General features: G+C 59.0%; 3 protein-coding genes across 4 annotated transcripts in view; 2 read left to right on the top strand and 1 right to left on the bottom strand.

Annotated features, from left to right (window-relative positions):
- The window catches only part of LOC144262462 (general transcription factor 3C polypeptide 2-like), a 29916-nt gene extending 20504 nt beyond the window's left edge, over positions 1-9412 (top strand). The window contains 8 exon segments of the mRNA XM_077812215.1: positions 2279-2310; positions 2721-2850; positions 6411-6555; positions 6794-6955; positions 7060-7147; positions 7498-7626; positions 8779-8990; positions 8992-9412. Of these exon segments, the coding sequence (XP_077668341.1) occupies positions 2279-2310; positions 2721-2850; positions 6411-6555; positions 6794-6955; positions 7060-7147; positions 7498-7626; positions 8779-8990; positions 8992-9253 (1160 nt within the window). The 3' untranslated portion in view covers positions 9254-9412.
- Positions 8779-11067, top strand: LOC144262463 (general transcription factor 3C polypeptide 2-like). Its single transcript, XM_077812216.1, has 3 exons — positions 8779-8901; positions 9379-9481; positions 10186-11067. Exons 2-3 carry the CDS (start codon positions 9416-9418, stop codon positions 10390-10392), a joined length of 273 nt encoding a protein of 90 aa, XP_077668342.1. The 5' UTR covers positions 8779-8901; positions 9379-9415; the 3' UTR covers positions 10393-11067.
- A 4081-nt stretch (positions 11068-15148) lies between these two features.
- The window catches only part of SLC30A3 (solute carrier family 30 member 3), a 36902-nt gene continuing 25085 nt past the window's right edge, over positions 15149-26965 (bottom strand). Inside the window, exons 6-8 of one of the 2 annotated variants that reach the window (XM_077812239.1) lie at positions 26397-26502; positions 16548-16682; positions 15149-16171 (exon numbers count right to left, since the gene is read on the bottom strand). In XM_077812239.1, coding sequence (XP_077668365.1) covers positions 16026-16171; positions 16548-16682; positions 26397-26502 — 387 coding nt within the window. In that variant the 3' untranslated portion in view covers positions 15149-16025. Of the gene's footprint in view, positions 16172-16547; positions 16683-22820; positions 22988-26396; positions 26503-26965 lie in introns of those variants that run through there. The other variant, XM_077812240.1, reaches the window with a different exon arrangement.

Below are 26965 nucleotides of genomic sequence, written 5' to 3' on the forward strand. Positions count from 1 at the left end.
ACCTCCCTGGATTTATCCAGTTCTCTTTTAAACCCTGTTATAGTCCTAGTCTTCACAACCTCTTAAGGCAAGGAGTTCCACAGGTTGACTGTGCTCTGAATGAAGAAGAACTTCCTTTAATTTGTTTTAAACCTGCTACCCATTAATTTCATTTGGTGGCCCCTAGTTCTTTTATTTATGGGAACAAGTAAATAACTTTTCCTTATTCACTTTCTCCACCCCACTCATGATTTTATAGACCTCTATCCTATCCCCCCTTAGTCTCCTCTTTTCTAAGCTGAAAAGTCCTAACCTCTTTAATCTCTCCTCAAATGGGACCCCAATCATTTTAGTTGCCCTTTTCTGAACCTTTTCTAATGCCAGTCTATCTTTTTTGAGATGAGGGGATCACATATGTACGCAGTATTCAAGATGTGGGCGTACCATGGATTTATATAGAGGCAATATGATATTCTCCATCTTATTCTCTATCCCTTTTTTAATTATTCCTAACATCCCGTTTGCTTTTTTGACTGCCGCTGCACACTGCGTGGACGTCTTCAGAGAACTATCCACAATGACGACAAGATCTTTTTTCTGATTAGTTGTAGCTAAATTAGCCCCCATCATATTGTATGTATAGTTGGGGTTATTTTTTCCAGTGTGCATTACTTTACATTTATCCACATTAAATTTCATTTGCCATTTTGTTGTCCAATCACTTAGTTTTGTGAGATCTTTTTGAAGTTCTTTACTGTCTGCTTTGGTCTTAACTATCTTGAGCAGTTTAGTATCATCTGCAAACTTTGCCACCTCACTGTTTACCCCTTTCTCCAGATCATTTATGAATAAGTTGAATAGGATTGGACCTAGGATTGACCCTTGAGGAACACCACTAGTTACCCCTCTCCATTCTGAAAATTGACCATTTATTCCTATCCTTTGTTCCCTGTCTTTTAACCAGTTCTCAATCCATGAAAGGATCTTCCCTCTTATCCCATGACAACTTAATTTACGCAAGAGCCTTTGGTGAGGGACCTTGTCAAAGGCTTTCTGGAAATCTAAGTACACTGTGTCCACTGGATCCCTCTTGGCCACAAGTTGGTTGACCCCTTCAAAGAGCTTGAATAGATCAGTAAAACATGATCTCCCTTTACAGAAACCATGTTGACTTTTGCGCAGCAACTTATGTTCTTCTGTGTGTCTGACAATTTTATTCTTTACTATTGTCTCAACTAATTTGCCCAGTACTGACGTTAGACTTACTGGTCTATAATTGCCAGGATCACCTCTAGAACCCTTCTTAAATATTGGCATTACATTTGCTATCTCCCAGTCACTGGGTGCAGAAGCTGATGTAAAGGACAGGTTACAAACCATCGTTAATAGTTCCGCAATTTCACGTTCGAGTTCTTTCAGAGCTCTTGGGTGATGCCATCTGGGCCTGGTGACTTGTTACTGTTCAGTTTCTCAATTCATTCCAAAACTTCCTCTAGTGACACTTCAATCTGTGACAATTCCTCCGATTTGTCACCTACAAAAGACGGCTCAGGTTTGGGAATCTCCCTCACATCCTCAGCCGTGAAGACTGAAGCAAAGAATTCATTTAGTTTCTCTGCAATGACTCTATCATCTTTAAGTGCTCCTTTTGTATCTCGATCGTCCAGGGGCCCCCCTGGTTGTTTAGCAGGCTTCCTGCTTCTGATGTACTTGAAAAACGTTTTGTTATTACCTTTTGAGTTTTTGGCTAGCTGTTCTTCAAACTCCTTTTTGGCTTTTCTTATTATGTTTTTACATTTAGTTTGTCAGTGTTTATGCTCCTTTCTATTTACCTCACTAGGATTTGACTTCCACTTTTTAAAAGATGCCTTTTTATCTCTCACTGCGTCTTTTACATGGTTGTTAAGCCACGGTGGCTCTTTTTTAGTTCTTTTACTGTGTTTTTTAATTTGGGGTATACATTTAAGTTGAGGCCTCTATTATGGTGTCCTTGAAAAGTGTCCATGCAGCTTGTAGGGATTTCACTCTAGACACTGTACCTTTTAATTTCTGTTTAACTAACCTCATTTTTTGCATAGTTCCTGCCTTGAGTTCAGGGGAGTGGACTAGATGACCTCTTGAGGTCCCTTCCATTTCTATGATTCCTCCAGCCCTCACATCCCAGGCCAACCAAGCTGCCAGGCCGCAGGTCCCCAGGACAGTGTGGACCCTTAAGGACTGGGGCAGCCTCACCTAGCTCAGCTAGCCCTTGGCACAGCTCCTGCCCTTTCTGACTGTCCTGCTCTCTCCTTTCTCCTAGGTGGGCCCTTCCCAAAGCACACCATCTGCAAGGTGAGTGTCTGCTGGTGCTGGCGCGCTGGGCCCAGCCCATACCCCCGTTCCTGGCAGCCCTTCACTACCATGCTCTCCGCCCCATGGACCAGGACTGCAGGTGGAATCTGGGTTGCTAGGGGGCACCAATGCTGAGCCCCAGCAGGGGTCCTGGCCCCTGGGGAGCATGGGGCTGGGAGGTGGAATGGGAGCAGCACAGGGCTTTTCCCCCTGTGGGGGCCCAGTCTAGCAGGGGGATGGGAGTTGGGTCCCGCAGGGCCCTAGCCCTGGTGGTTGTGCAGCTCATGGTGCTGCATGATGCCCGGTTCCATGGGGCTGGTGCCATAGGTGTGGGTGCTGGCAAGGGGGCCTGGAGGGGCTGACTAGCACCAGGACTCTGCTAACCCAGGCCGTGTCCTCGGCACCCGCAGGTGCAGTGCATCGCCACCCTGCAGGTTGGCTCCATCCAGGCAGGGAACTCGTCTGAGTGTGGCCAGTGCTTCAGCCTCTCCTGGATGCCTTCCAAGCCCCACCAGCACCTGGCAGCCGGCTTCTACGATGGTGAGTCAGCCTCCCGCTTGGCCCTAGGACGGGCAGGGCAGGGTGCGAAAAGGCTGAGTGGGATGCCTGGCAGGGCAGGAGGATGGGCAGGCAGGTGGCAGGGTAGGCACTGGACAGGGTGGCTGGGGGCAGGGGTGGGAAGGGGACAGGGTGTGGCTGCAGGGCAGGAGTGTTACCCGCACAAAGTTCTGTTACTCACATGCTCTGGGCCGCCCTCTTCCCACCCCCCCCGTTCCCAGGGCTCGGGTGTCACCTCACACTCTGGGGCCCCCCCTCGCCCCGTTCCCAGGGCTCGGGTGTCACCTCACACTCTGGGGCCCCCCCTCGCCCCGTTCCCAGGGCTCGGGTGTCACCTCACACTCTGGGGCCCCCCCTCGCCCCGTTCCCAGGGCTCGGGTGTCACCTCACACTCTGGGGGCCCCCCTCGCCCCGTTCCCAGGGCTCGGGTGTCACCTCACACGAGGGGTGGGCAAACATCGGGTATAGAAATTGTCTGGAGGGCCGGGTAGGGAAGGATGGGGGAGGCTATGTCTCCCCAAACAGCGAGGCCCGGCCCCCGCCCCCATTCCAGCCTCTCGGAACTCCCTCCCCCATCCAACCCTCCCTGCTCCCCACCCCTGACTGCCCCCCGGGACTCCTGCATCCTATCCAAAAGCCCCTGCTCTCTGCCCCCTGACCATCCCCCCGGGATGCCCGTCTCCTATCCAATCTCCCCTGCTCCCCGGGACCCCTGCCCCATCCAATCTCCCCTGCTCTCCACCCCCTGACTGTCCCCTTGGGGCCCCCGCACCTCCTATCCAACCCTCCCTGCTCTCCCTGCCCCACGTTACCTGTGGGGTGGGGGAAAGGGGGGGCTCAGTCCTTTCCCTGTCTGTTTTCCCTGCTCGTTTGGCAGCTCGCTCCCTGTCTGGGCTTGGCTGCTGGGGACAGGGGCCAAGCATGCTGGAGATGGAGGGGGGCCCTGGTTTGCTCTGCCCCATCCCTGGCAGCAGGGCCCAGGCCTCTTGACCACCTCCTTGCAACCCCCCCGTGCTCCTAGCCTCCCCACCCTCCTGAACTCCGTGAACTGTGACTGTGAGGGAGGCAGGGAGGGAGGGGAGCAGAAGGGGAGGGGCCAGGGGCAAGGCTGTGCCCCACTCACCAGGCTGCTGCTGAGCGGGGAGTTGGGCTGGCTCCTCTGCAACCCTGTCCTGACCCCGCTCCCTGGCAGGAGCTCGGGGGCCAGAGGGAAGGGTCCTGCGGGCCGGATGTGGCCCGTGGGCCGTAGTTTGCCCCTGTCTGCTTAACACTCTAGGGCACCCGCCCCCACCCTGTTCCAAGGACTCAGGTGTAACCCTCCCAAGTTTGCAGGGTCTTTTGCCAGTGAAAGAGCCTTACACAATAATATCCTACTTAACCTCTATTTATTAACAATCACCAAAAACGGGCTACACACACTATGCATACAGTGCTCACCACTCCCAATAAGACAGATGAACTTTTATTGAGGGCCAATCAAGATCAGGTCTGTCAAGGTTCTTCCCCCACTCTGAACTCTAGGGTACAGATGTGGGGACCTGCACGAAAAACCTCCTAAGCTTATCTTTACCAGCTTAGGTCAAAACTTCCCCAAGGTACAAGATATTCCACCCTTTGTCCTTGGATTGGCCGCTACCACCACCAAACTAATACTGGTTACTGGGGAAGAGCTGTTTGGACACGTCCTTCCCCCCAAAATACTTCCCAAAACCTTGCACCCCACTTCCTGGACAAGGTTTGGTAAAAAGCCTCACCAGTTTGCCTAGGTGACTACAGATCCAGACCCTTGGATCTTAAGAACAATGAACAATCCTCCCAACAACTTGCACCCCACCTTTCCTGGGAAATGTTGGATAAAAAGCCTCACCAATTTGCATAGGTGACCACAGACCCAAACCCTTGGATCTGAGAACAATGAAAAAGCATTCAGTTTTCTTACAAGAAGACTTTTAATAAAAATAGAAGTAAATAGAAATAAAGAAATCCCCCCTGTAAAATCAGGATGGTAGATACCTTACAGGGTAATTAGATTCAAAACACAGAGAACCCCTCTAGACAAAACCTTAAGTTACAAAAAAGATACACAGACAGAAATAGTTATTCTATTCAGCACAGTTCTTTTCTCAGCCATTTAAAGAAATCATAATCTAACATGTACCTAGCTAGATTACTTACTAAAAGTTCTAAGACTCCATTCCTGGTCTATCCCCAGCAAAGACAGAATATAGACAGACACACAGACCCTTTGTTTCTCTCCCTCCTCCCAGCTTTTGAAAGTATCTTGTCTCCTCATTGGTCATTTTGGTCAGGTGCCAGCGAGGTTACCTTTAGCTTCTTAACCCTTTACAGGTGAGAGGAGCTTTCCCCTGGCCAGGAGGGATTTCAAAAGGGTTTACCCTTCCCGCTATATTTATGACAAGGTCCATCTGGGGGATTCCAGTTTCTACGCGGTGTCATTGGCAGGGTGTTGAGGTCTGGCAGCTCTGATCTTGGGGCTGTGTCCTGGAATCGGTTCCCAAAGAACTTCCTTTTGGACCCCAGTTTGTACAGTGAAACTTGAGTCCTGCTTAGCTCTACCTTCACCAATCATTTTACTAAAATTTTACTAACCAATCCTAACATTGTAACAAAATTCTCTAGCCAGTTACACCCCACCACTTTAATTTACACCTAGCAAAATTAATTACGTAACAGTCAGAAACAATCAAAGAACCAGAGATCATACATCAGACAAACAATAGGGAAGTGGGGACCATACTGACAATGCAATAAAGGTGGTAGAAGCTGCTGTCACAAGCAAGCTCTCTGTGTCCTGTAGGGCAAGCCCAAGCTGAGCAGCAGGGGAACCCTTGCTTGCGCTTAGACATCCTCGCCCTCGCAAAGTCCAAGCAGCACAGAGACACCATTTCTTCTTGTCAGGGATTTTTATCCCCTTCCCCCAGAGCTCAAGGTGAGACCAGGAGTTCTCATGCGTCTCCTTCGTGGGGCCGGGGGAGGCAGTTAACAAAGGCTTTGTTCTTGCTAGTTCACAGTGCTCAATGGGACGCCTTGGTGGACAGGATAGTGCCTTCTGTAGGAAGCCAGCATTTTCCATGAATTAATGCTGCTTTCCTGGGTGATGACTTGCACCGTTAGAGCGTTGCAATGCAAACACTTACTACCCCCTTGTCCCGTGGGGCACAGATGTCAGAAGGGAGAGGACCACAGGCAGCATTCTGCAGGCGTCTCAAAGTCTGAACACCTTGGTATAAACTTACCCCGTGTTAGCAGCACTAGTGCAGGTGAGTCGGGCAGGTTCCGGCTGTCTGTTGGTCAGCGTTCAGGTGAAATCTCGGGGCCTGGGCATGAGCTGACACCTGGTCTGTCAGCGTCACAGCAGCAGTGCCAAGCGGATCTCTACAGAGTCATAAAGATAGTTCATAGAAATCAGACAATTCCCACAGGCCCCCTAGCCCCGATGCTTCCCCTTGGCAGGATGGGGGCTCCCGAGGTCTATGGGCTGCCGGTGCTGGGCTCAAGGGCATCTCGGTGTGTTCCCCCAGGCACCGTGGCCATCTGGAACCTGCCCACCAAGTCCCTGCTGCAACGCGTGCGGCAGCCCGATGGCTCCCTCAAGATCTACCCCTTCAGGTGCTTCCTTGCCCACGACCATGCCGTCAGGAGCATCGAGTGGTGCAAAGTCAACAGGTGAGCAGTGGGCCGGGCAGGGGCAGCTGGTGCCTGCCAGGGAGGGGCCCAGCCTGGCTAGGGAAGGCCCTACCCCCACGGGGTTGGGGGGAAGTGTTACCTGTTGGGGAGGGCGTGAGGGCCAGGCGCCTGAGCTGGCTCTGAGGTGCTGGCTCCCAGGGGGGATGGGGAGGTGGCCCAGGGCTCTTGGGGTGTGGGGGCGCGGGGCTCTGAGCACTGCTCCTCTTCTGGCTCTCAGCAACTTTCTGGTTACCGCGGGGAATGACCGGAAGATCAAGTTCTGGGATCTGCGGCGTCTCTATGAACCCATCAACAGCATCAAGCGTTTCCTGACCACCGAGATCACCTGGCTGCTGCCCTACAATGGCGTCACTGTGGCCCAGGACAACTGCTACGCCTCGTGAGTGACCCTCCCCTGGGGCTGGGCCTGGGGGCTCCCTGCATTGCCCTGGCCCGAGCCCAGTGCTGCCCGGCCCCTGGGGTCTCACTCGCTCTCTCTTGTAGGTATGGACTGTGTGGAATCCACTATATTGACGCCGGCTACCTGGGCTTCAAGGCCTACTTCGTGGCCCCTCGCAAGGGGACTGTGTGGGTAAGAGCTGGTGGCGAGAGGGTTCAGGGTCCCTGGGTGCTTGGGGCCAGCTGTGCCCCGTAGCCCTTGGGGGGCTGCCGGCTCCTGCACTCTGCTGGGTGTGGCTCTCGGGGACACGCTGTGCTGCCTGGAGCAGGGCCCCTGGCTCCCACGTCACCCACTCGGTTCTGAGCCTGCGGCGGGGTGGAGCCGGGACCCCGCTGCCCGCGGGGTTTCCCGTTCCCCTTTCCTGGCCAGCTAGGGACAGCCCAGGCCCTGCCACATGGGCACCCCTCTGACTTGGCAGCTGGGGCCCCTCTGTCTCGGAGCAGGGCTTGCGCTGAGAGCTTTGCTTCCGTCTCCCTCGGTAGAGCATCTCCAGCTCCGACTGGCTGAACGCTGTGGCGGCCGGGGACATCACCGGGGAGCTGCTGGCCGCAGTGCTGCCCGACCTGGCCATGAACCCGCTCAACATCAAGCGGCCCTCAGAGCGCAGATTTGTAAGTGTCTCTCTCCTTGAGGGAGCAGCCCAGTGGGCTGAGGGCATGGCTCTGGGTGAATTGCATGTGAGGGCGGGCGGGGGCCATGGGGCTCAAGGGCTGAACTGGGTGGGGGGACCGGAGAGTTGGGTGGGCAAGTGGCTTGACAGAATGGGGTCGTGGGGCTTGTGGACAAGTGGTTTGGCAGGATGGGTCCATGGGGCTGGAGGCAGTGGGATGGAGGGGATGTGGGGGTGAGCGGCTGGGAGGACCATGGGGCTGGAGGCAGTAGTGCATGAGGGGCTATGGGGCACAAGGCAAGTACAGGACTATGTTCCTGCCCACCTCAGCCATGTCAGCCCAGGATGCCCCCACAGCCCTGGGAGCAAGGGGCCCGTGGGAGCCGTGTGTTTGGGCAGGGCTGGGTGCAGGGGTGTGCTCGAGCCGCGCTGCGGGGGCCTGAGTGAATAAAGGGGCCAGACGTGTTAATGTGACCTGGTCCCCGTCCAGCCCTGACTTGGGGGGAACAAGGTATCCAGAGGCCTCGGCCTGGGGTGTCCGTGGCCCCACCCATAACGACCTCTGACTAAGGAACAGCTGGCGGGCCCCAGCGACAAGGAAACCTTCCTAGGGCTTTAATTGAACCACTCTCTCCTGGCCCCTGGAGAGGCTGGGAAGGGAAAGCTCCTGGTAAGACAGTCCCTTGGCTGGTCTCAGAGCCAGAGCTGCCCAGGTGTGGGGCCAGGGTTCAGCTTGTGGGGTGGCAATGTCCTCTTGTCCCCTTTCTGGCTTCCCTGGTCAGGAACCTCTCAGGATCAGGACCAGGACAAGGGCACGGGGGGCAGCAAGGACAGCACCGCTCTCTCTGCCATTCCTACAGCTGTTCCGGATCCCCACGGCTCTTTCTTCGCCAGCCCCCCAGCGGTGGGGGGAGCAGCCCATCCCCTCATTACTGTGCCCCGTGTTGTTACCTTCCAGTGCCCCAGCTCTGTCAGCATCGTCCCTGGCCCTTGGTTTGGCCCCACTCAGTGCCCGCAGCCGAGGCACGGACCGGAGTCACAGGGCCCCATTGTCACCCCAGACCGTGCTCCCATGGGGGACAGCCTGCCCCAGCCAAGTCCCTGGGGGTGGGAGCAGCATGGCCCTGCCCTCAGGACGTGTCTCCTCCCCCAGCCCATCTACAAAGCAGATCTGGTGCCCTGCAGCTCTGCGGGAGGCGAGGAGCCAAGGCCGAAGACCCGGACCTACAGCGAGATGACGAAGGATCACTGCCTCCGCTTCCAGGACACAGACCTGGTACCGGCGCCGGCGGGACAACCAGGGAGCCCCTTTGTCTCCCCCCTCCTGTGTGTGTGGGGAGCTCTCTGCTCCCCTCCCCCCTCCTGTGTGTGGGGGGCTCTCTGTGCAGACGGGGAAGCTGGGGCCAGCAGGCCCCTGGTCGAGTTGTGAGCGGAATCCAGCTCTGTTGAGTGCCAGTCCAGAGCGCTACCCACAAGGCCGCATGGCCTATAGACTCCCCCCTACCCCCTCCCAGCCCATGGGCCTGCTGGGGCTGTGCGGGCTGGCTGGGTGCCCCACAGTGCTCTGAGCTGTGGGTCTCTCATGCCAAGTGGACTGTGAGAGCTCAGGCCACTGTGTTCATGGCTAGCTGGGGCCCAAGAGCTGGGGGAGTGGCTGCACCCATTGGCAGACACCCACCCTGGCCCCAGTTTGCCCTTCCCAGGGGCCCAGTTCCAGTGTCCTGCTCACTCTGTACCCTGCCCCCCAGCGCAGCTTCCAAAACTTCTTCAGCCGGGAGCCCACGCGCAGGATGCACGAGCAGGAGGTGAAGGCCGAGCTGAGCCTGGACCGCATGCAGCTGGAGTCCATCCACAAGGTGAGCGCCGGCCTGCAGCCCTGAGCTGGGAAGCCTGGCCGCCCCTGCCCCCCGCCATGCCAAGGAAGCCCGGCTCCCCCACTGGTCTCCCTTCACCCCCACTGTGCTGGAGCGGCCCAGCCCCCCAACCAGTACCCCTTCACCCCACCATGCCAGTCCCAGCAGGATCTCCATGTGCTCTCCCTGCACTGGCTCCTACAGCCTCACAGCGGGGGGAGTGCTGGGGGGTGGGACTGGACCCCAGGGCGCTTGGGGGCAGGATCCCCCTGGGCTGCAGCAGGAGCCCATTGCAGGATGTTGGGCTAGCCCTTGCCACCCGCTGCCTGCCCTCCCTCCTCTCAGAGCCGGTCCGCAGTACTGAGGTGGAGATGAAGAGCATGTGGGGCAGGGGCTGGGAAGGGGGCAGGAGACCTGAAGCCTCGGCGTTGTTGAGCCCCCCCCAGCGCAGGGGCCCAGGACACGCTGCAGTGGCATCACTGGGGGCAGCCCGTGGGAGGGCCGTGCAGCAGGTCTGTCTGTCTCATAGGGCGGGGGGCAGCCTCGAGGCCCCGTGAGCAGCCCAAAGGAGGAGCTGCGACCCCTTGTTCTGGTCAGACGAGTGCTGCTCAGACCTGCTGCTGCGGCAGCTGGTGACGCCCCCCCGGCCCCCACCCCTCTGAGCTCCGCCCCCTCGCAGGCCCCGCCTGATTCTCCTCTCCCGGCAGGTTCGCTTCAGCCCCAACCTGGACTCTCACGGCTGGCTGGTGTCGGGTGGCCAGTCGGGCATCGTGCGGGCTCACTGCCTGGTGGGGCTCACCTCCCCTGTGGGCCACAAGCTGCTCCAGGAGTGCCGGGCCCAGTTCAGCGCCATGTACAGGGACAGGCCGGAGAGCCCCAGCTCCGCCGAGCACAGCCTCCTGCAGGAACAGTAGCCACCTGACCGCCGTCCGCCCGGCCGGAGTCCTGGCCCGGATGCTCCATGCCGCAGCGCCTCCCGGGGGGCCCCCAGGCCTGGGGGGAGATGCCGAGCAGCCCAGCCAGGGTCCCGCCTCCAGCCGCTCAGGCTCGGGGCCGGTTCAGTGCATCATGTGGCCTGCCAGCTCCCAGCCCATCTGTCCCCCGCGGGATGGGCTGAGAGCCATGGGCGGCATGCTGGCTGGCCGGGCAATCGCTGTGGATAGCCCCTTCGGCTGTCCGCTTGACCCAGCTTGTGAGCTGGGGTGGGTGGACCTCTGCAGGGGCCTCTCACCCAGCTGGGGGCGGGGGGGGTGATGCTCTGCAGCGGCCCCTCACCCAGCCTGGGGGGGAGGGGGGTGCTGATGCTCTGTGCAGGGGCCCCTCCCCCAGGCGATGCCCTGTGTGTAGCGTTGTGGTTTTGTGCCTGTTGCTGTCTGGTCGTGTGCCTGGCTCCCAGCGTCCGGCTTCAGGCCCCTCCTGCCGACCTGGGCGCGGGGCGCTGTGGGCACCGCGTGGGGAGGCTGCAGAGCAGCCGTTGGGCCGGGCCCAGGCTGTACGGGCAGCACCTCGCACCCAAGCCAGGAGCCAAGAACTCGCTCACATTGAGCCTCTGTGATCTTAACTGTTCAATAAAGTGTGTGTTTTTTAAAGGGTCTGTGTGGTTTCCTTCTCCTTGGGGCAGGAGGGACGGGGGATGGGTGGGGCGCTGCGAGGGGCTGGTAGGGAGCAGGGGGGGGCATTAGATGTGGGGGCCGGATGGGGCTGGTAGGGAGCAGGTGGGGGGCATAGTGTAGGCAGGACGCCGGGCGGGTCTGGTAGGGAGTAGGTGGGGGGCACAGGGTGGGGGGCACTGGATGGGGCTGGTAGGGAGCAGTGGCGGGGGAACTGGGCAGGTAGGGCACTGGGTGGGCAGGGCTGGTAGGGAGCAGGCAGGGGGTACCGGTTGGGGTTGGTAGGGAGGTGGCGGGGGACACAAGGTGGGTGGGGCGCCATGTGGGGCTGGTAGAGACCAGGTGAGGGGCACCAGATGGGGCTGGTAGGGAGGAGGCGGGGTGGGACGCTGTGTGGGGCCGGTGGGGAGCAGGCAGGTGGTGGGCACAGCTCCATGTGGGGCTGGTGGGGAGCAGGTGAGAGAGTGCCATGTGGGGCTGGTGGGAGGGTGCAGTGTGGGGCTGGCGGGGGGCAGTGGTGGCCAGCACATTCAGGGTCTGACTTGCGATCGGGTGATGGCAGAAGAGTCCCCTGGCTTGCACATGGTGGCGGTGGGGCCCAGGGACGGGCAGGAGTCTGCCCTGGTGCCCCAGGTCTGGTCAGTGCCCCACTGCAGGAGGCCCTTGTCCTTGCTTCAGCCCCTGACTCGAGGCTCCGGTTCGGCCCCAGGGCAGGGGGTCGTGGCCCGCCTGGCCCCGGCTCGTGTTGGCTACTGGCCTGGCGGTGTCTGTTCCCAGCGGAGATCCCCTGCCCCACAGCTGGGCCCCACTTGCTGCCTTGTCCTCTGAAAGGCCAGTTGCCTGGTCCGCCAGCGAAGGGCAATGCTGGGGGCCCCCGGGTCTCCGTCACAGAGCCGGGCCGACTGGCTGGCACAGGGCAGGTTGTGCCCCACCCCGCTAGGCACATGAGCCCCCTACCCCCCCACCCCATCCTGGGCTGCGTGTAGCCAGCGCAGCCCACAAACAGCAGCGAAGACCATGGGGGGCTTGTCTGAGGGCGACCGTTTATTGGAGTCCTTGGTGGTGTCTCCTCGGCCTTACAGTTTGGACCCCGGTTTCCTCACCCCAGACAGGCACAGACAGACCCACAGACAGACACGGACGCACGGCACGGGGTGACGGACACCAACACCCCCCGCGGGGCGACACTGACCAAGCCGTGACATGGGCTGGGGCAGCACGGCAGTACCTTGGCGGGGGGGGGCGTGCGAAGCAAAGCGGGGGCGTGCAGGGGGGCGGGGGCGTGCAGGGGGCAGGGGGGCCCTGAGCCAGCCCCCTCCCTGGCTTGTTCAGGGAACCACAACTGCTGCCATCACAGCAGCCGAGGGGGGTTCCTGGCTTGGGCCTGTTGGCCCCTCCTAGGGCAGGGCAGCGCCCGGCACTTTCTGGGATCCCAGGCCAGAAGGGTCCATTGTCCTCTCGTCTGAACCCCTGCATCTCGCAGGCCCGCAACCTGCCCCAGGGCCGAGCTGTTAGAAGAACATCCCCTCTGGAGTGAAAAAATCCACCAAGACCCTGGAGAAATGGTTCCCATGGGTAATTCCCCCCGCACCATTCAACGTTTACATCTTCTCTCCAGTCTGTGTCTCGCTTCAGCTTCCAGCCCTGGCCCCGTTCTACCTCCTCGGCTAGACTAGGAGCCGGTTGTTAAATATTTGTTCCCCATGTTGGCACTTCCAGCCTGGGCTCAAATCATCCCTTCACCTTCTCTTTGCTGGAGTCTATCATTATCGGGCAGGTTTTCTAATCCTTTAATCATTCTCCTGGGTCTTCTCTGACCCCTCTCCAGTTGATCAACCTCCTTCCAGAACTGTGGGCACCAGACCTGGACGAGGGATCCCAGCAGTGGTCGCACCGATACCAGATACAAAGAGAAAGTAACCACAACTTCTACTCGAAATTCCTCTGCTTGTGCACCCCAGGGTCACATTAGCTGTTTTGGCCACAGCATTGCACTGGCAGCTCATGTTAGAATGTAAGAACGGCCAGACTGGGTCAGAGCAAAGGTCCATCTGGCCCCGTGTCCTGTCTGCCGACAGTGGCCAGTGCCAGGTGCCCCAGAGGGAACGAACAGAACAGGGAATCGCCCAGTGATCCATCCCGTCACCCATTCCCAGCTCCTGGCAAGCAGGTCTAGGGACGCCCCAAACACGGCGTAGTGACCCTGACCATCTTGGCTGATGGATCTGTCCTCCAGGAATATATCTAATTCCTTTCGCAACATCCCCTGGCAAGGAGTTCCACAGGTTCACTGTGTGTTGTGTGAAGAAATACTGCCTTTTGTTTGTTTTCAACCTGCTGCCTAGTAATGTCATTGGGCGACCCCTAGTTCTTGGGTTATGAGGAGTCAATCACACGTCCTTTTCTACTTTCCCCACGCCTGTCGTGGTTTTAATGACCTCTATCATCTCCCCCTTCGTCGTCTCTTTTCCACACTGAACGGTCCCAGTCTTAATCTCTCCTCAGACCCAGCCTGCTCCATGCCCCTCACTGTTGTTGTTGCCCGTCTCTGTGCTGGTCTCGGTTGTAACACAGTCTGTCCCTCTTGAGCTGGGCCACCAGAACTGCACGCAGGGCTCCCGGTGCGGGCGTCCCATGGATTTATCCAGAGGCATCATGGTATTTTCTGTCTTCTCCATCCCTCTCCTGATGGTCCCCAGCAGCGCTGGCTTTTTTCGAGGGCTGCTGCCATGGTGTTGGCCAGGTGCCAGTCCCACAACTCTGCCGCCTGCTTTGGATGGAACGAGAGCGCTCTGGGCCAAGGGGCCCGAGCGGGGCCCGCACAAGCCTCCCTCCTGGCCGGTGGCTGTGGCTCAGCCTGCAGCAGGCGGGATGCGGGGGGCTGGGCTTTGCCTGTCCAGCTGCTTCCCTGGCCTGGGCACTGCCAGCAGGAATCCAGCTTCCTTGTCCACTTCCCCTCCCCACCAGCATGGGGGCCACACCCCCTCTTGGGTCACGCCCCATTCTCTGCAGCCCCGTAAGGTGTAAGGAAACTTCTGCGTGGATCTGTCCTGCTCCCCACAGAGCTCAAGGGGGGCTGGCGGTTGCTGCAGCTCCTGGCCCCTGGCCCCGTTCAGGCAGCACAGGGGGCTTTGAGCGAGGGGCTCTGTGGGAATCCAGCCCCCTGGTCATGCTGCATGACCCAGGGCTCCCGGCCCCACCAGCGGCTCAGTCGGGGTTTGGCGGAGGGCAGGCAGACACGGGGCCATGGATCAGGCAAGGGGAGGGGGCCAGGCCTGGCCGTGAGTGGGGCAAAGCCAGGAGCTGCATTTGCCCTGGCTGGGAGAGGCCCCTGGGTAGGGACTGCAGGGTGGGGGTGGGGGGCACGGGACAGCCCCTCTGCCCTAGCCTGGTGCTGCGGCCCCACCCTATCAGTGGTGCTGGCAGGGGGCTGCCAGGGAGGGGTTCCACGCAGGGAGCCTGGGTGGGAGCAAATACCCCTCTCTGGGGGTCCTGGTAGCCCCCCACCCTGCAGTCAGCTGGGTGCGGCAGGGAGCACGACAGACAGTGCAGGCCTGCCCCACAGGACTGTGAGCCAGCCCCAGCCCCCCCCGGGGACCAGGCCCCTGCTGCTTAGAGGGCTGGAGATCTTTCAAAGCTCGCCCTGAGCCCAGGAGCCGCCCCCACCAAGGCACGGCTGGGCTGCAGCGGCCGGGATGGGGCCGTCCAGCTCCCTAACTCCCCACACAGCTGAGGGGCCCTGCGGCAGAGTCAGCTGCAGTAACTAGTGGCCTGATGCTGCCTTGGGACAAGTCTTGGGTGCCCCATCTCAGAAAAGCTAGACTGGCCTTGGAAACGGTTCAGAAAAGGGCAACACAAATGGTGAGGGGTCTGGAACAGCTCCGTATGAGGGGATATTAAACAGACTGGGACTCGTCTGCTTGGAAAAGAGACGACGAAGGGGGGAGATGATCGAGGTCTATGAAATTCTGACCAGTGGGGAGAAAGTAGATAAGGACGTGTCATTTACTCCTCATAACCCAAGAACTAGCGGTCACCCAATTAATTACTAGGCAGCAGGTTTAAACAAACACAAGGAAGTATTTCTTCACACAACGCACAGTCAACCTGTGGAACTCCTTGCCAGGGGATGTTGTGAAGACCAAGACTAGAACAGGGTTCAAAAAGAGCTAGCTACGTCCATGGAGGACAGGTCCATCAGTGGGCCGGGATGGGCAGGGCTGATGCCGCTGTTTGCCAGGAGCTGGGAATGGGCGACGGGAGGGATCACTGGGTGATTGCCTGGTCTGTTCACTCCCTCTGGGGCCCTGGCCCTGGCTGGAGACAGGACACTGGGCTAGAGGGACCTTTGGTCTGGCCCAGTGTGGCCGTTGCTCTGTAAGGAGCAGGAGAGAACAACGGGCATCTGGCGGTGACCGGGGGTGCAGGGCCCCTGCAATGTAGGGCGATGCAATGTAGCAGCAGCTGTGGGAGCAGCCCCAGAGCAGAGCCGCCCCAGGCCTGGGCCAGGGGGCAGGGAGTGTGACACTCTCACCCTGCAGGGGGCGCTCTGCATCGCACCCCACTGCGCAAAGACAGGCTGCCTGAATGGGCACCGGGGCGACGGCTCCCCCTTTCCCGAGAGCTCAGCAGAGGCAGACGGGGAGAACGGGCCCAGCATGGCCCCTTTGCCCTGGCAGTGGGGGCAGGGCAGCTCCAGCAGTCCCATGGCTCTCTCCCACCCGGTGGGGCGCAGCCCCTGGGGCAGTGTGGGTGGGGCTCTTGGCACAAGGTACCTTGGCCCTTGCGCCCCATTGGCAGTAGAAAGAGAGCCAAGACCAGGGCCTGGTGGGGCAGCCCCACAGCCCGCTGGCTGCACGTGGGGGCCCGCTGGGCAGAGCGGAGGCTGGGGGCTGGGGCGTCTCCCTCTCTGGTGCCAGGTGCTGCGGGCCCGGTGCTCAGTCCCGGGGGTCCTGGCACTGGCGGCAGGTGGCCATGTCCTCCAGGTACCGCTCCACCTGCACCGTGCACGAGACGAAGCCAAAGGTCCTCTGCAGCTGGGCGGTGGCTTCCTGCAGCACGTCCTCCATGTCCGCGCCGGCATCTGCAGGCAAAGGGGGCAGCCCAGCCTCGTGTGAGCATCTCCTGGGGGCGGGGCCTGCAGGGACCATGTGCGCGGGGGTGGGGCCTGCAGGGACCAGGGGGCGGGGCCTGCAGGAACCAGGTACTGGGGAGGCGGGGCCTGCAGGGATCACCTACCGGGGGCAGGGCCTGCAGGAATCACATATCGGGGGCAAGGCATGCAGGGACCATGTACGGGGGGGGGGGCAGGATCTGCAGGGAGCACATGCCAGGGTGGAACATGCACGGACCCCATCCCTGGTGGCGGTGGGGGGCAGGGACCCCGTTCTGGTGTGTGGGGGGGTGCCCCACAGCTGGCGCCCAGCCACTCTGGTGGGAGGGGTTGGGGGGGCACTCACCGACTGCCACGTGCACAGACACCACGTGGTGGCTGAGGGTCAGGGCCCAGAGGTGCAGGTTGTGGGCGTCCTTCACGTCCTTCACGGCCAGTAGCACGTCCTTCACCGCGGTGAACTCGACGCCCCGCGGCACCCCTGGGGCCAAGTGGGGAGGGTGAGGCCTGGCACTGGGGCAGCCCAGCTCCTGGGGGCTCAGGCAGGCAGCTCCCCCAGCCTGGCAGGGCTCCAGCCCTGGCACAGGGGCACCCCAGGGCTCTCTGGAGATGCTGCTCACAGCCCTGGGGGTCGGGGTGGGTGGAGGGGAAGCCAGAGCGGAGCTGGAGCAGGCTGTGGGGTGCCAGGCTGTCCTGGGGTGGCCCCATGGCGCTGGCAGGCGTGGGGGCAGGAGATGCGCCCAGAGCGGGGGCATCACGCGCAGCTGGAATGGGCTGGAGAGTGCTATGTGCATGGGGAGGCCTGTGCTGGGCTCAGGGATCACTGGGCGGCCAGGACCTAGGGGCTGCCCCCTGCCAGAGCTAGGGTGAGGCATGTCCCCCCCAGCACTGGCAGGAACATTCCAGGGCCAGGCTGCCCACGTCCTCCCATTGCCCAGCCCGGCGGTGGCCAGGTCCTCAGAACTCAGGCCAGACGGGCCCATTGGCCCCCTGGCTCCCACCAGCACAGCCCCTCGTCCGCGACCCCGCCCTGAGCCCGGGAACCTGGGTTGGGCTAACGCGTCGGCCTGGAAGACAGCCAGGAGCCGCCTCAGGCACTGGTGCCCTTGGCTGTTTGGGCCTGTGGGTCACTGCCCTGGGGTTAACACATGGGCCCGCTGGCCAATGGACTGGCTGGCATCAGTTTCCAGCCACCAGATTTTGCCACACCTTGGCCCCAGTTTAGAAAGCCCCATAGCAACCAGGCTTTTCTCCCCATGCTGGTGGGACGTGTATGAACCCTATGTGTGCCTCAGTTTCCCTCTGCACTTTGCATTGCTGCCCAGTGGCTGCAGCAGGGTTGCCAGCACTGGGGGGGTGGGGCGGAGCAGGAGCTGTGCCGTGTTATTGGGGGTCATTAAGGGCTGGCTGGAGCCGACCCATGTTGATGACACTGCCCAGAACAGTCCCACCCAGCAAAGCTCCAGAGGAAGGAGATTTCCCATGCCCAGCTCTCGGCAGGGAAGCCAAGCCAACACCCCAGATCAAGAACAAAGGGAAAGGTGTCAGGGTTAAATGCTACCCTCCACATAGACCCCCGACCTCTCACCTGGGACTGAGAAAGGAGAGAGAGAGCCTGAAATGGCGTCCATAGCAGCTTGGCTGGCTGATTGCACTGGCTTGGCCAACTGGACTATGGCTTAATCTTTGTTTCTCTGTGCTAACTTCAGGACTTCTTGATGCTGTGTCCAGGTGACTAATAAACCCTGCTCTGTTTGGAAAACACTGCCTGGTGTCACTGCAAAGCCTAGCCGGGGTGTATCAGTCCCTGAGATGTGAGTAGGAGTCTATCTCAGCGGGACTTGCTGGACAGAGCTCAATGCATGCCCCAGGAGCACTGGCACCCAGAGGCTCAGGCGGGGACGTGGAGCACCCATGGGCGCCTGCAACAGCCTGTGCCAAGCCAGGGGTCGCTTCACTCCTGAGGCTTGGTGACAGGCTGACAGGCTGCTGGGGGTATGGCACTAGAGGGGTATTGGGGGTGCTTGCTGGGGGCAAGGGGTGATTGCTGGGGGGGGACTGGTTGCTGGCGGGATGGTGGGTTGATTGCTGTGGGGGCAGGATGTCGGGGTGATTGCTGGGGGTGGGGGTGATTGCTGGGGGGCTGTCAGGGTGATGCTGGGGGAGGTGGGTTGTCAGGGTGGTGCTGGGATGGGTTGGGTTGATGCTGGGGGACAGCTCTCGAGGGGCGGGGGGGAATTGCTAGGGGAGCCCGAGAGGTGACCAGCAGCTGGGACAAGCACTGTCTTTGAGCGACACAGGGCTCAGCTGGGCGTGCCAGACCCACACCCATGCCACAGCAGCCTGGCTTGTGTCCTAACCTTTGCTTCTTGGTGCTGCCGTAAAGCCACCCCAGGCTAGGGCAGGCGACTAGAAACCCACCCGTGACAAGGGCGAGTTTTCGGTGCTCTTTTTATGATGCCTAGGTGTGCCTCAGTTTCCCCGGTACGTTGCATTGTTCCCCAGGGTGGGGCAGGGGTGCGGTTGGCTTGCAGGGCAGGCTAAGAGCCCGAGGTGGGCATCACCTCTCTGCTGGGTGGAATGAACAGTGTCAGCCCAGCGCTGGCTGATCGAGGGGCCCAGAGACCCATCGCCAGCTCCAGCGACTCCTGGCTCAAGGCTCAGCGAGGGGCTGGGCAGAGAGGTGGGAGGGGTCCCGGGGGGCTCTGCAGGAAGCTAAGGGCTCTCATCTGGGAACTGACTGAGGAAGGCAGTCAGAGACACGGCCCGAACATGGGATCTGTGACAACGGGGCTGGGCGCTGGGCTGCCCAGACTGGCCTCACTTTAACATTCAGCTCTCTGGCTACACCACGGGCGTCTGCTGACGTGTGCCAGGTGGCTAATAAACCCGCCTGTCCGCCTGCCCTTTGAGAGTGTCACCGCAGATGCTGGGCAAAGGGCACTGAGCCCTGAGGGTCTGTCCCAGACTCGCTGCCCAGAGCTCCCGGGGTGGGGCAGGGGGCTGCAGGCCCAGGGGCCCAGCCTCAGGAGGCGGTGAGACCACGTGGCCCACCCTGGGGGAAGAGCGAGACCCCGGAGGATCTGGGTCACTGCAGGGCTCCTCCCAGAGACTGTTCCCAGGCTGGGGCATAGCCCAGCCCTGTGCATCCCTGTCATGAATATAAAGGGAAGGGTAAACACCTTTAAATCCTGCCTGGCCAGAGGCAAAACCCTTTCACCTGTAAAGGGTTAAGAAGCCAGGATAACCTCGCTGGCACCTGACCAAAATGACCCATGAGGAGACAAGATACTTTCAAAGCTGGAGGGGGAGAAACAAAGGTTCTCTCTGTCTGTGTGATGCTTTTGCCGGGACCAGAGTAGGAACGCAGGTCAGAACTCCTGTAAAGGGCTAATAAGCGATCTAGTTAGGTATGCGTTAGATTCTGTTTTGTTTTAATGGCTGGTAAAATAAGCTGTGCTGAATGGAATGGATATTCCTGTTTTTGTGGCTTTTTGTAACTTAGAGTTTTGCCTAGAGGGATTCTCTATGTTTTGAATCTGATTACCCTGTAAGGTATTTACCATCCTGATTTTACAGAGGTGATTCTTTTTCCTTTTCTTTAATTAAAATTCTTCTTCTTCTAAGAACCTGATTGATTTTTCATTGTTCTTAAGATCCAAGGGTTTGGGTCTGTGTTCACCTGTACAAATTGGTGAGGATTTTTATCAAGCCTTCCCCAGGAAAGGGGGTGTAGGGCTTGGGGGGATATTTTTTGGGGGGAGACATTTCCAAGTGGGCACGTCCCCTGTTCTTTGTGTAACACTTTGGTGGTGGCAGCGTTTAACCTAAGCTGGTCAGAATAAGCTTAGGAAGTCTTTCATGCAGGTCCCCACATCTGTGCCCTAGAGTTCAGAGTGGGGAAGGATCCTTGACAATCCCTGACAGGTGGTGGGTGCGGTGGGATGCTGAGTGCACCAGTGGTGTTGTGCTGTAAGTGATGTGCGGCAGGAAAACAAGCGTAGTCAAAGGAAACAAGAAAATGGCGTGTAAGCACCTCCCTGAGGGGGACGTCGCAAGCCTGTGCAGGGGCAGGGAGAGACGTTACGTGTGTGGCAGCTCAATAAGGGGCAGCTGGTTGCACGGCTGGAGGACAGTCAGTCCGAGAAGCAGGTTCCAGGCCCAAGTGGGGTTCCCAGCGGGTCCGAGAGTGACAGAGGCAGCAGCCGGTCCTGGTTCGCCCTCGATGGATTTGGTGGAGTAGGAGCTGAGAGCGAAGGGGCTCCGGCTGGAGCAACAGAGGCTAGCAGCCCGTGAGAAGCAGCGAAAAGACGAGGAAGAACCAGGAGAAGCAGCGGAAGCGTGAACGGGGGCTGGAGAAGCCGAGGGGTGAGAGCACCCACAGTATTCTTGTCAGCAAGTTAAAGAAGTATGGGCTGGATGAATGCACTATAGGGTGGGTAGAAAGCTGGCTAGATTGTCGGGCTCAACGGGTAGTGATCAATGGCTCCATGTCTAGTTGGCAGCCGGTATCAAGTGGAGTGCCCCAGGGGTCGGTCCTGGGGCCGGTTTTGTTCAATATCTTCATAAATGATCTGGAGGATGGTGTGGATTGCACTCTCAGCAAATTTGCGGATGATACTAAACTGGGAGGAGTGGTAGATATGTTGGAGGGTAGGGATAGGATACAGAGGGCCCTAGACAAATTGGAGGATTGGGCCAAAAGAAATCTGATGAGGTTCAACAAGAATCATAGAATCATAGAATATCAGGGTTGGAAGGGACCTCAGGAGGTCATCTAGTCCAACCCCCTGCTCAAAAGCAGGACCCATCCCCAATTAAATCATCCCAGCAAGGGCTTTGTCAAGCCTGACCTTAAAAACTTCTAAGGAAGGAGATTCTACCACCTCCCTAGGCAACGCATTCCAGTGTTTCACCACCCTCCTAGTAAAAAAGATTTTCCTAATATCCAACCTAAACCTCCCCCACTGCAACTTGAGACCATTACTCCTTGTCCTGTCCTCTTCTACCACTGAGAATAGTCTAGAACCATCCTCTCTGGAACCACCTCTCAGGTAGTTGAAAGCAGCTATCAAATCCCCCCTCATTCTTCTCTTCTGCAGACTAAACAATCCCAGTTCCCTCAGCCTCTCCTCATAAGTCATGTGTTCCAGTCCCCTAATCATTTTTGTTGCCCTTCGCTGGACTCTTTCCAATTTATCCACGTCCTTCTTGTAGTGTGGGGCCCAAAACCGGACACAGTACTCCAGATGAGGCCTCACCAATGTCGAATAGGGCTGGGGTTCTTGAACAGTCTCTGGTAGGAGCCCTTCAGTGACCCAGACCCCCGGGGTCTCGTTCTTCCCCCAGGGTGAGCCATGTGGTCTCGCAACCTCCTGAGACTGGGCCCCTGGGCCTGCAGCCCCCTGCCCCACCCCAGGAGCCCTGGGGAGCAAGTCTGGGACAGACCCTGGGGGAGACGTGTCCTCTCCTCAGGGATCACTGCCCCTTGCCCAGTGTCTGCAGGGCCACTCGCCCAGCGCTGTGAAACCAGGTGGGTTTTAGTCACCTGGCACACGGCCCAGGCAGCCCCTCGGGCGGCCCAGAGAACTGACGGTTACAGCCCAGCCCAGCTGCAGTGACCCCCTTGGTTCGCACTCTGTCTGTCTCTCCATCCAACCTCCTTGGTCAGACTCCAGGTGAGAGCCCGACTCCTTGCAGCCCCCAGCTCTTATCCCCCCACCGCCCCAGGCCTTTGTTCCTGAGCTGGGGGATGCAGCTCGGCCCCCTGCGGAGGGGTGGGACCATCCATGGTGGTTGGTTGCCAGGTATCCATGTCCCAGCCATTGGATCTGCCCTTCTCTTCTCAAGAGCTGCATGGAGATGGGACCTAAGGGCCCAGGCCGCCAGGCGCCATCCACACCTGTGTCTTCACCTGCCCCAGAGCCCCCAGACCTTCCCACCTGCTGAGGAACAGTGCTGCGCACATGGGAAACTGAGGCACACACAGTCTTCATAAACATATTACAGAAAATTCCCACTTCGTCCCACTCACCCCCAGACCCACAGGGGAACTGTGAGTTCCATGGTCTCAGGTGTAACCTCAGCTGGATGCGGTGCCCGAGGTAGCCAGTGTAACCCACACACTTCCTGGGTGTGGGGTTCTGCCTCCTCGAGTGGCCCCGAGACCACTTAGAGAGAGAGAAAAGGAGTCTGACCCACAGCCTTAGCTAAGCGCCAGGTGGCTCTTAGCTCATGCGGTGGAGGCTCATGCCTTAAGCACCAGAGGTCCCCGGTTCGATCCCACCCACCAACAACCGGGGTCCACTGGCGTTACACCAGCCTGGCCTGCCCTTGCTTGGGGGCCAGAGGCAGAGCTGTGTCTTGTGATGGCTGAGAGCCTGGCTGAGCGTGGGGAGCCCTGGGCAGGGCGAGGGCCAGATGGGTTTGTCCTGCCCAGGGGTGAGAGAGGACCCAGCAAAGGGTAAAGCTGCTGGAGGCCGATGCTGGTAGACCCGGTGCCACGACTGCAGGCATAGCTAAGAACTTGACAAACTCGTAGCTGGCACCCAGACCAGTCCTCGGACTGAGGAGGCGGTGAGGGGTTTACTCCGTGACATGCTGTATTACTCTCCCTGGTGATGTTCGTTCTGCCCACGTGACACCAGCCACAGAGACAGTCCTACCCCGCCCCACACCCACTCAGGAGGGTGCTCAAACGGCAAGCAGGCCACCATTAGCCAAGCTTTGTTAAGTGCCCCCTGAGCCCCTGGAGACGTGCAGCAGCCTCAGCCCACCCTTGGCAGGCTGGAAGAGGGAAATAAAAAACACGATGTGAAGATTTTTCTTCTCGTCCCTGTCTGAGCCCACATCAGAGTGGCCAGAGGGGGTCAGACCAAGGGTCCGTCCGGCCCCGTGTCCTGTCGGCCGACAGCGGCCAGCGCCCGGTACCCCAGAGGGAGTGAACCGAACAGGTTCTCTCTCCTGCCATCCATCTCCACCCTCGGACAAACAGAGGCTAGGGACACCATTCCTTACCCATCCTGGCTAATAGCCATTAATGGACTTAACCTCCGTTAATTTATCCAGTTCTCTTTTAAACCCTGTTATAGTCCTAGTCTTCACAACCTCCTCAGGCAAGGAGTTCCACAGGTTGACTGTGCGCTGAGTGAAGAAGAACTTCCTTTTATTTGTTTTAAACCTGCTACCCATTAATTTCATTTGGTGGCCCCTAGTTCTTATATTATGGGAACAAGTAAATAACTTTTCCTTATTCACTTTCTCCACCCCACTCATGACTTTATAGACCTCTATCCTATCCCCCCTTAGTTTCCTCTTTTCAAAGATGAAAAGTCCTGGCCTCTTTAATCTCTCCTCATATGGGACCCGTTCCAAACCCCTAATCATTTTAGTTGCCCTTCTCGGAACCTTTTCTGACACCAGTCTATATTTTTTGAGATGAGGGGACCACATCTGTATGCAGTATTCAAGATGTGGGCGTACCATGGATTTATATAAGGGCAATAAGATATTCTCCCTCTTATTCTCTGATGATTCCTAACATCCCGTTTGCTTTTTTGACGGCCACTGCACACTGCGTGGACGTCTTCAGAGAACTATCCACGATGACTCCAAGATCTCTTTCTTGAGTGGTAACAGCTAATTTAGACGCCATCATTTTATATGTAGAGTTGGGATTATGTTTTCCACTGTGCATTACTTTGCATTTATAAACAGTGAATTTCATCTGCCATTTTGTTGCCCAGTCGCCCAGTTTAGTGAGATCCCTTTGTAACTCCAAAGCAGACTACAAAGAGTGAACTATCTTGAGTAGTTTTGTATCATTTGCAAATTTGGCCACCTCACTGTTTACCCCTTTCTCCAGATCATTTATGAATACGTAGAATAGGACTGGGCCCTGTCCAGACCCCTGGGGGACACTGCTATTTACCCCTTTCCATTCTGAAAACTGACCATTTATTCCTCCCCTTTGTTTCTGGTCTTTTAACCAGTTACTGACCCATGAGAGGACCTCCCTCTTATCCCATGACAGCTTACGAGCCTGTGGTGAGGGACCTTGTCAACGGCTTTCTGGAAATCTAAGTGCACTATGTCCACTGGATCCCCCTTGGCCACATGCTAGTTTCCCCCCTTACAGAATTCTAGCAGATTGGTGAGGCCCGATTTCCCTTTACAAAAACCATGTTGACTCTTCCCCAACAAATTGTGGGTTCAAACTTCCCCAGGATGTTGGTTAAAGGGACCCTGCTCAGTTCAGTCGTGACGGGGAAAGAGATATTTGTACAAAGGGGGAATTTTCTGTACTATTTTTTATAAATGCTACGTGTGCCTCAATTTCTCTCATACTTTGCTTTGCCACCCAGCAGGGACTCAGAGGGGTGATGGCTTGGGACGATCTGTCGGGGGTGTTGTGGGGAGCAGAGGGGCGGGTTGTTGGGAGGTCAGAAGGGGGTTTGGGGTGATCTGTGGGGGGGGTTGTGGGGAGCAGAGGGGAGGGTTGTGGGGAGGTCAGAGGGGGGTTTGGGTGATCTGTCAGGGGGGTTGTGGGGAGCAGAGGGGAGGGTTGTGGGGAGGTCAGAGGGGGGTTTGGGTGATCTGTCAGGGGGGTTGTGGGGAGCAGAGGGGCGGGTTGTTGGGAGGTCAGAAGGGGGTTTGGGGTGATCTGTGGGGGGGGTTGTGGGGAGCAGAGGGGAGGGTTGTGGGGAGGTCAGAGGGGGGTTTGGGTGATCTGTCAGGGGGGTTGTGGGGAGCAGAGGGGAGGGTTGTGGGGAGGTCAGAGGGGGGTTTGGGTGATCTGTCAGGGGGGTTGTGGGGAGCAGAGGGGAGGGTTGTGGGGAGGTCAGAGGGGGGTTTGGGGTGATCTGTCAGGGGGGTTGTGGGGAGCAGAGGGGCAGGTTGTGGATAGGTCAGGGGGGGTTGTGGGGAGGTCAGAGGGGGTGTTGTGGGAAGGTCAGAGGGGGGTTTGGGACTATCTGTTGGGGGGGTTTGGGGTGATCTGTCGGGGGGGTTCTGGGGAGCAGAGGGGCGGGTTGTGGGGAGGTCAGAGGGGGGTTTGGGACGATCTGTTGGGGGGGGTTGGGGTGATCTGTCGGGGGGGTTCTGGGGAGCAGAGGGGCGGGTTGTGGGGAGGTCAGAGGGGGGTTTGGGACGATCTGTTGGGGGGGGTTGGGGTGATCTGTCGGGGGGGTTCTGGGGAGCAGAGGGGCGGGTTGTGGGGAGGTCAGAGGGGGGTTTGGGACGATCTGTTGGGGGGGTTTGGGGTGATCTGTCGGGGGGGTTCTGGGGAGCAGAGGGGCGGGTTGTGAGGAGGTTGGGGGGTTGGGGTGATCTGTCAGGGGGGTTGTGGGGAGCAGAGGGGAGGGTTGTGGGGAGGTCAGAGGGGGGTTTGGGGTGATCTGTCGGGGGGGTTGTGGGGAGCAGAGGGGCAGGTTGTGGATAGGTCAGGGGGGGTTGTGGGGAGGTCAGAGGGGGTGTTGTGGGAAGGTCAGAGGGGGGTTTGGGACGATCTGTTGGGGGGGTTTGGGGTGATCTGTCGGGGGGGTTCTGGGGAGGAGAGGGGCGGGTTGTGGGGAGGTCAGAGGGGGGTTTGGGACGATCTGTTGGGGGGGGTTGGGGTGATCTGTCGGGGGGGTTCTGGGGAGCAGAGGGGCGGGTTGTGGGGAGGTCAGAGGGGGGTTTGGGACGATCTGTTGGGGGGGTTTGGGGTGATCTGTTGGGGGGTTCTGGGGAGCAGAGGGGCGGGTTGTGGGGAGGTCAGAGGGGGGTTTGGGACGATCTGTTGGGGGGGTTTGGGGTGATCTGTTGGGGGGTTCTGGGGAGCAGAGGGGCGGGTTGTGGGGAGGTCAGAGGGGGGTTTGGGATGATCTGTCGGGGTGGGTTGTGGCTGCCGTAGCTCAGAGTAATTCTGGTTTTCACAACAGAGAATCTGCCCAGCTCCCCGTTCCCTTTTCAGTGAGACCCTTTGCCAAGCAACCCTGCCCTGGCCCCCAGCCCCACTGCCCCGCCCCCCAGTCTGCCCCTGCTCCCCAGCTCTGCCCGTCCCCTGGCTCTGCATCCAGCCTCCCCTGCCCCATGACCCCTGTCCCTCAGCCTGACCCTGGCCCTGCCTGCTCCCCTTGCCCAGCAGCAGCAGCCTCTGCCCCCAGCCCCGTGAGCCCCCCTGACACCATACCCGCTGTGCCCCCTCCCAGCTCACCTTCCATGAGGACCCGGAAGACGTCCCTGAGGATGGTGATGGTGGAGCCCAGCACGAAGACGGAGAAGAGGAAGGTGCTGACGGGGTCTGCGATCTTGTACCGGGGCTGCAAGGGGCATGGTTGGGGTTACACCTGGGCAGCCAGCGAATCCCCAGAGCCGCACGACCTCCCAGCCCCACCCAGTGAGGGGTCAGACCTAGGAGTGGAACCCAGGAGTCCCTGGCCCAGCCCCACTGTCCCCTCAAGCTGGGTGGGGGGGCGCACAGAGGGAACGAGGCAGCAGAGGGCAGAGCCCAGCATAGGGAGCTGGCATATGGCTCTTCCTTGGGGCTGAGCACCAGGGTCCCAGCGAGGGGGCCTGTGGGGATCTCAGTCTATTTCCCCTGGGCAGGTCCTATCTCCCCACAGCTCACGGGCAGCACCCAGCCCCAGAGAGCCCTGGGACAGGCAGGAGGTGTATGACGTTATTGACATGAACTGGGACCGTATAGATCATTGTTGCAACCAAGGTCCTGTCGTGGCACCAAATCTTGTATAAAGGGGGTCAAATGAGGTGTCTCAGACGAGG

Source organism: Eretmochelys imbricata, chromosome 3 (genome assembly GCF_965152235.1).
Source record: "Eretmochelys imbricata isolate rEreImb1 chromosome 3, rEreImb1.hap1, whole genome shotgun sequence".
NCBI classification, from domain to species: Eukaryota; Metazoa; Chordata; order Testudines; family Cheloniidae; genus Eretmochelys; species Eretmochelys imbricata.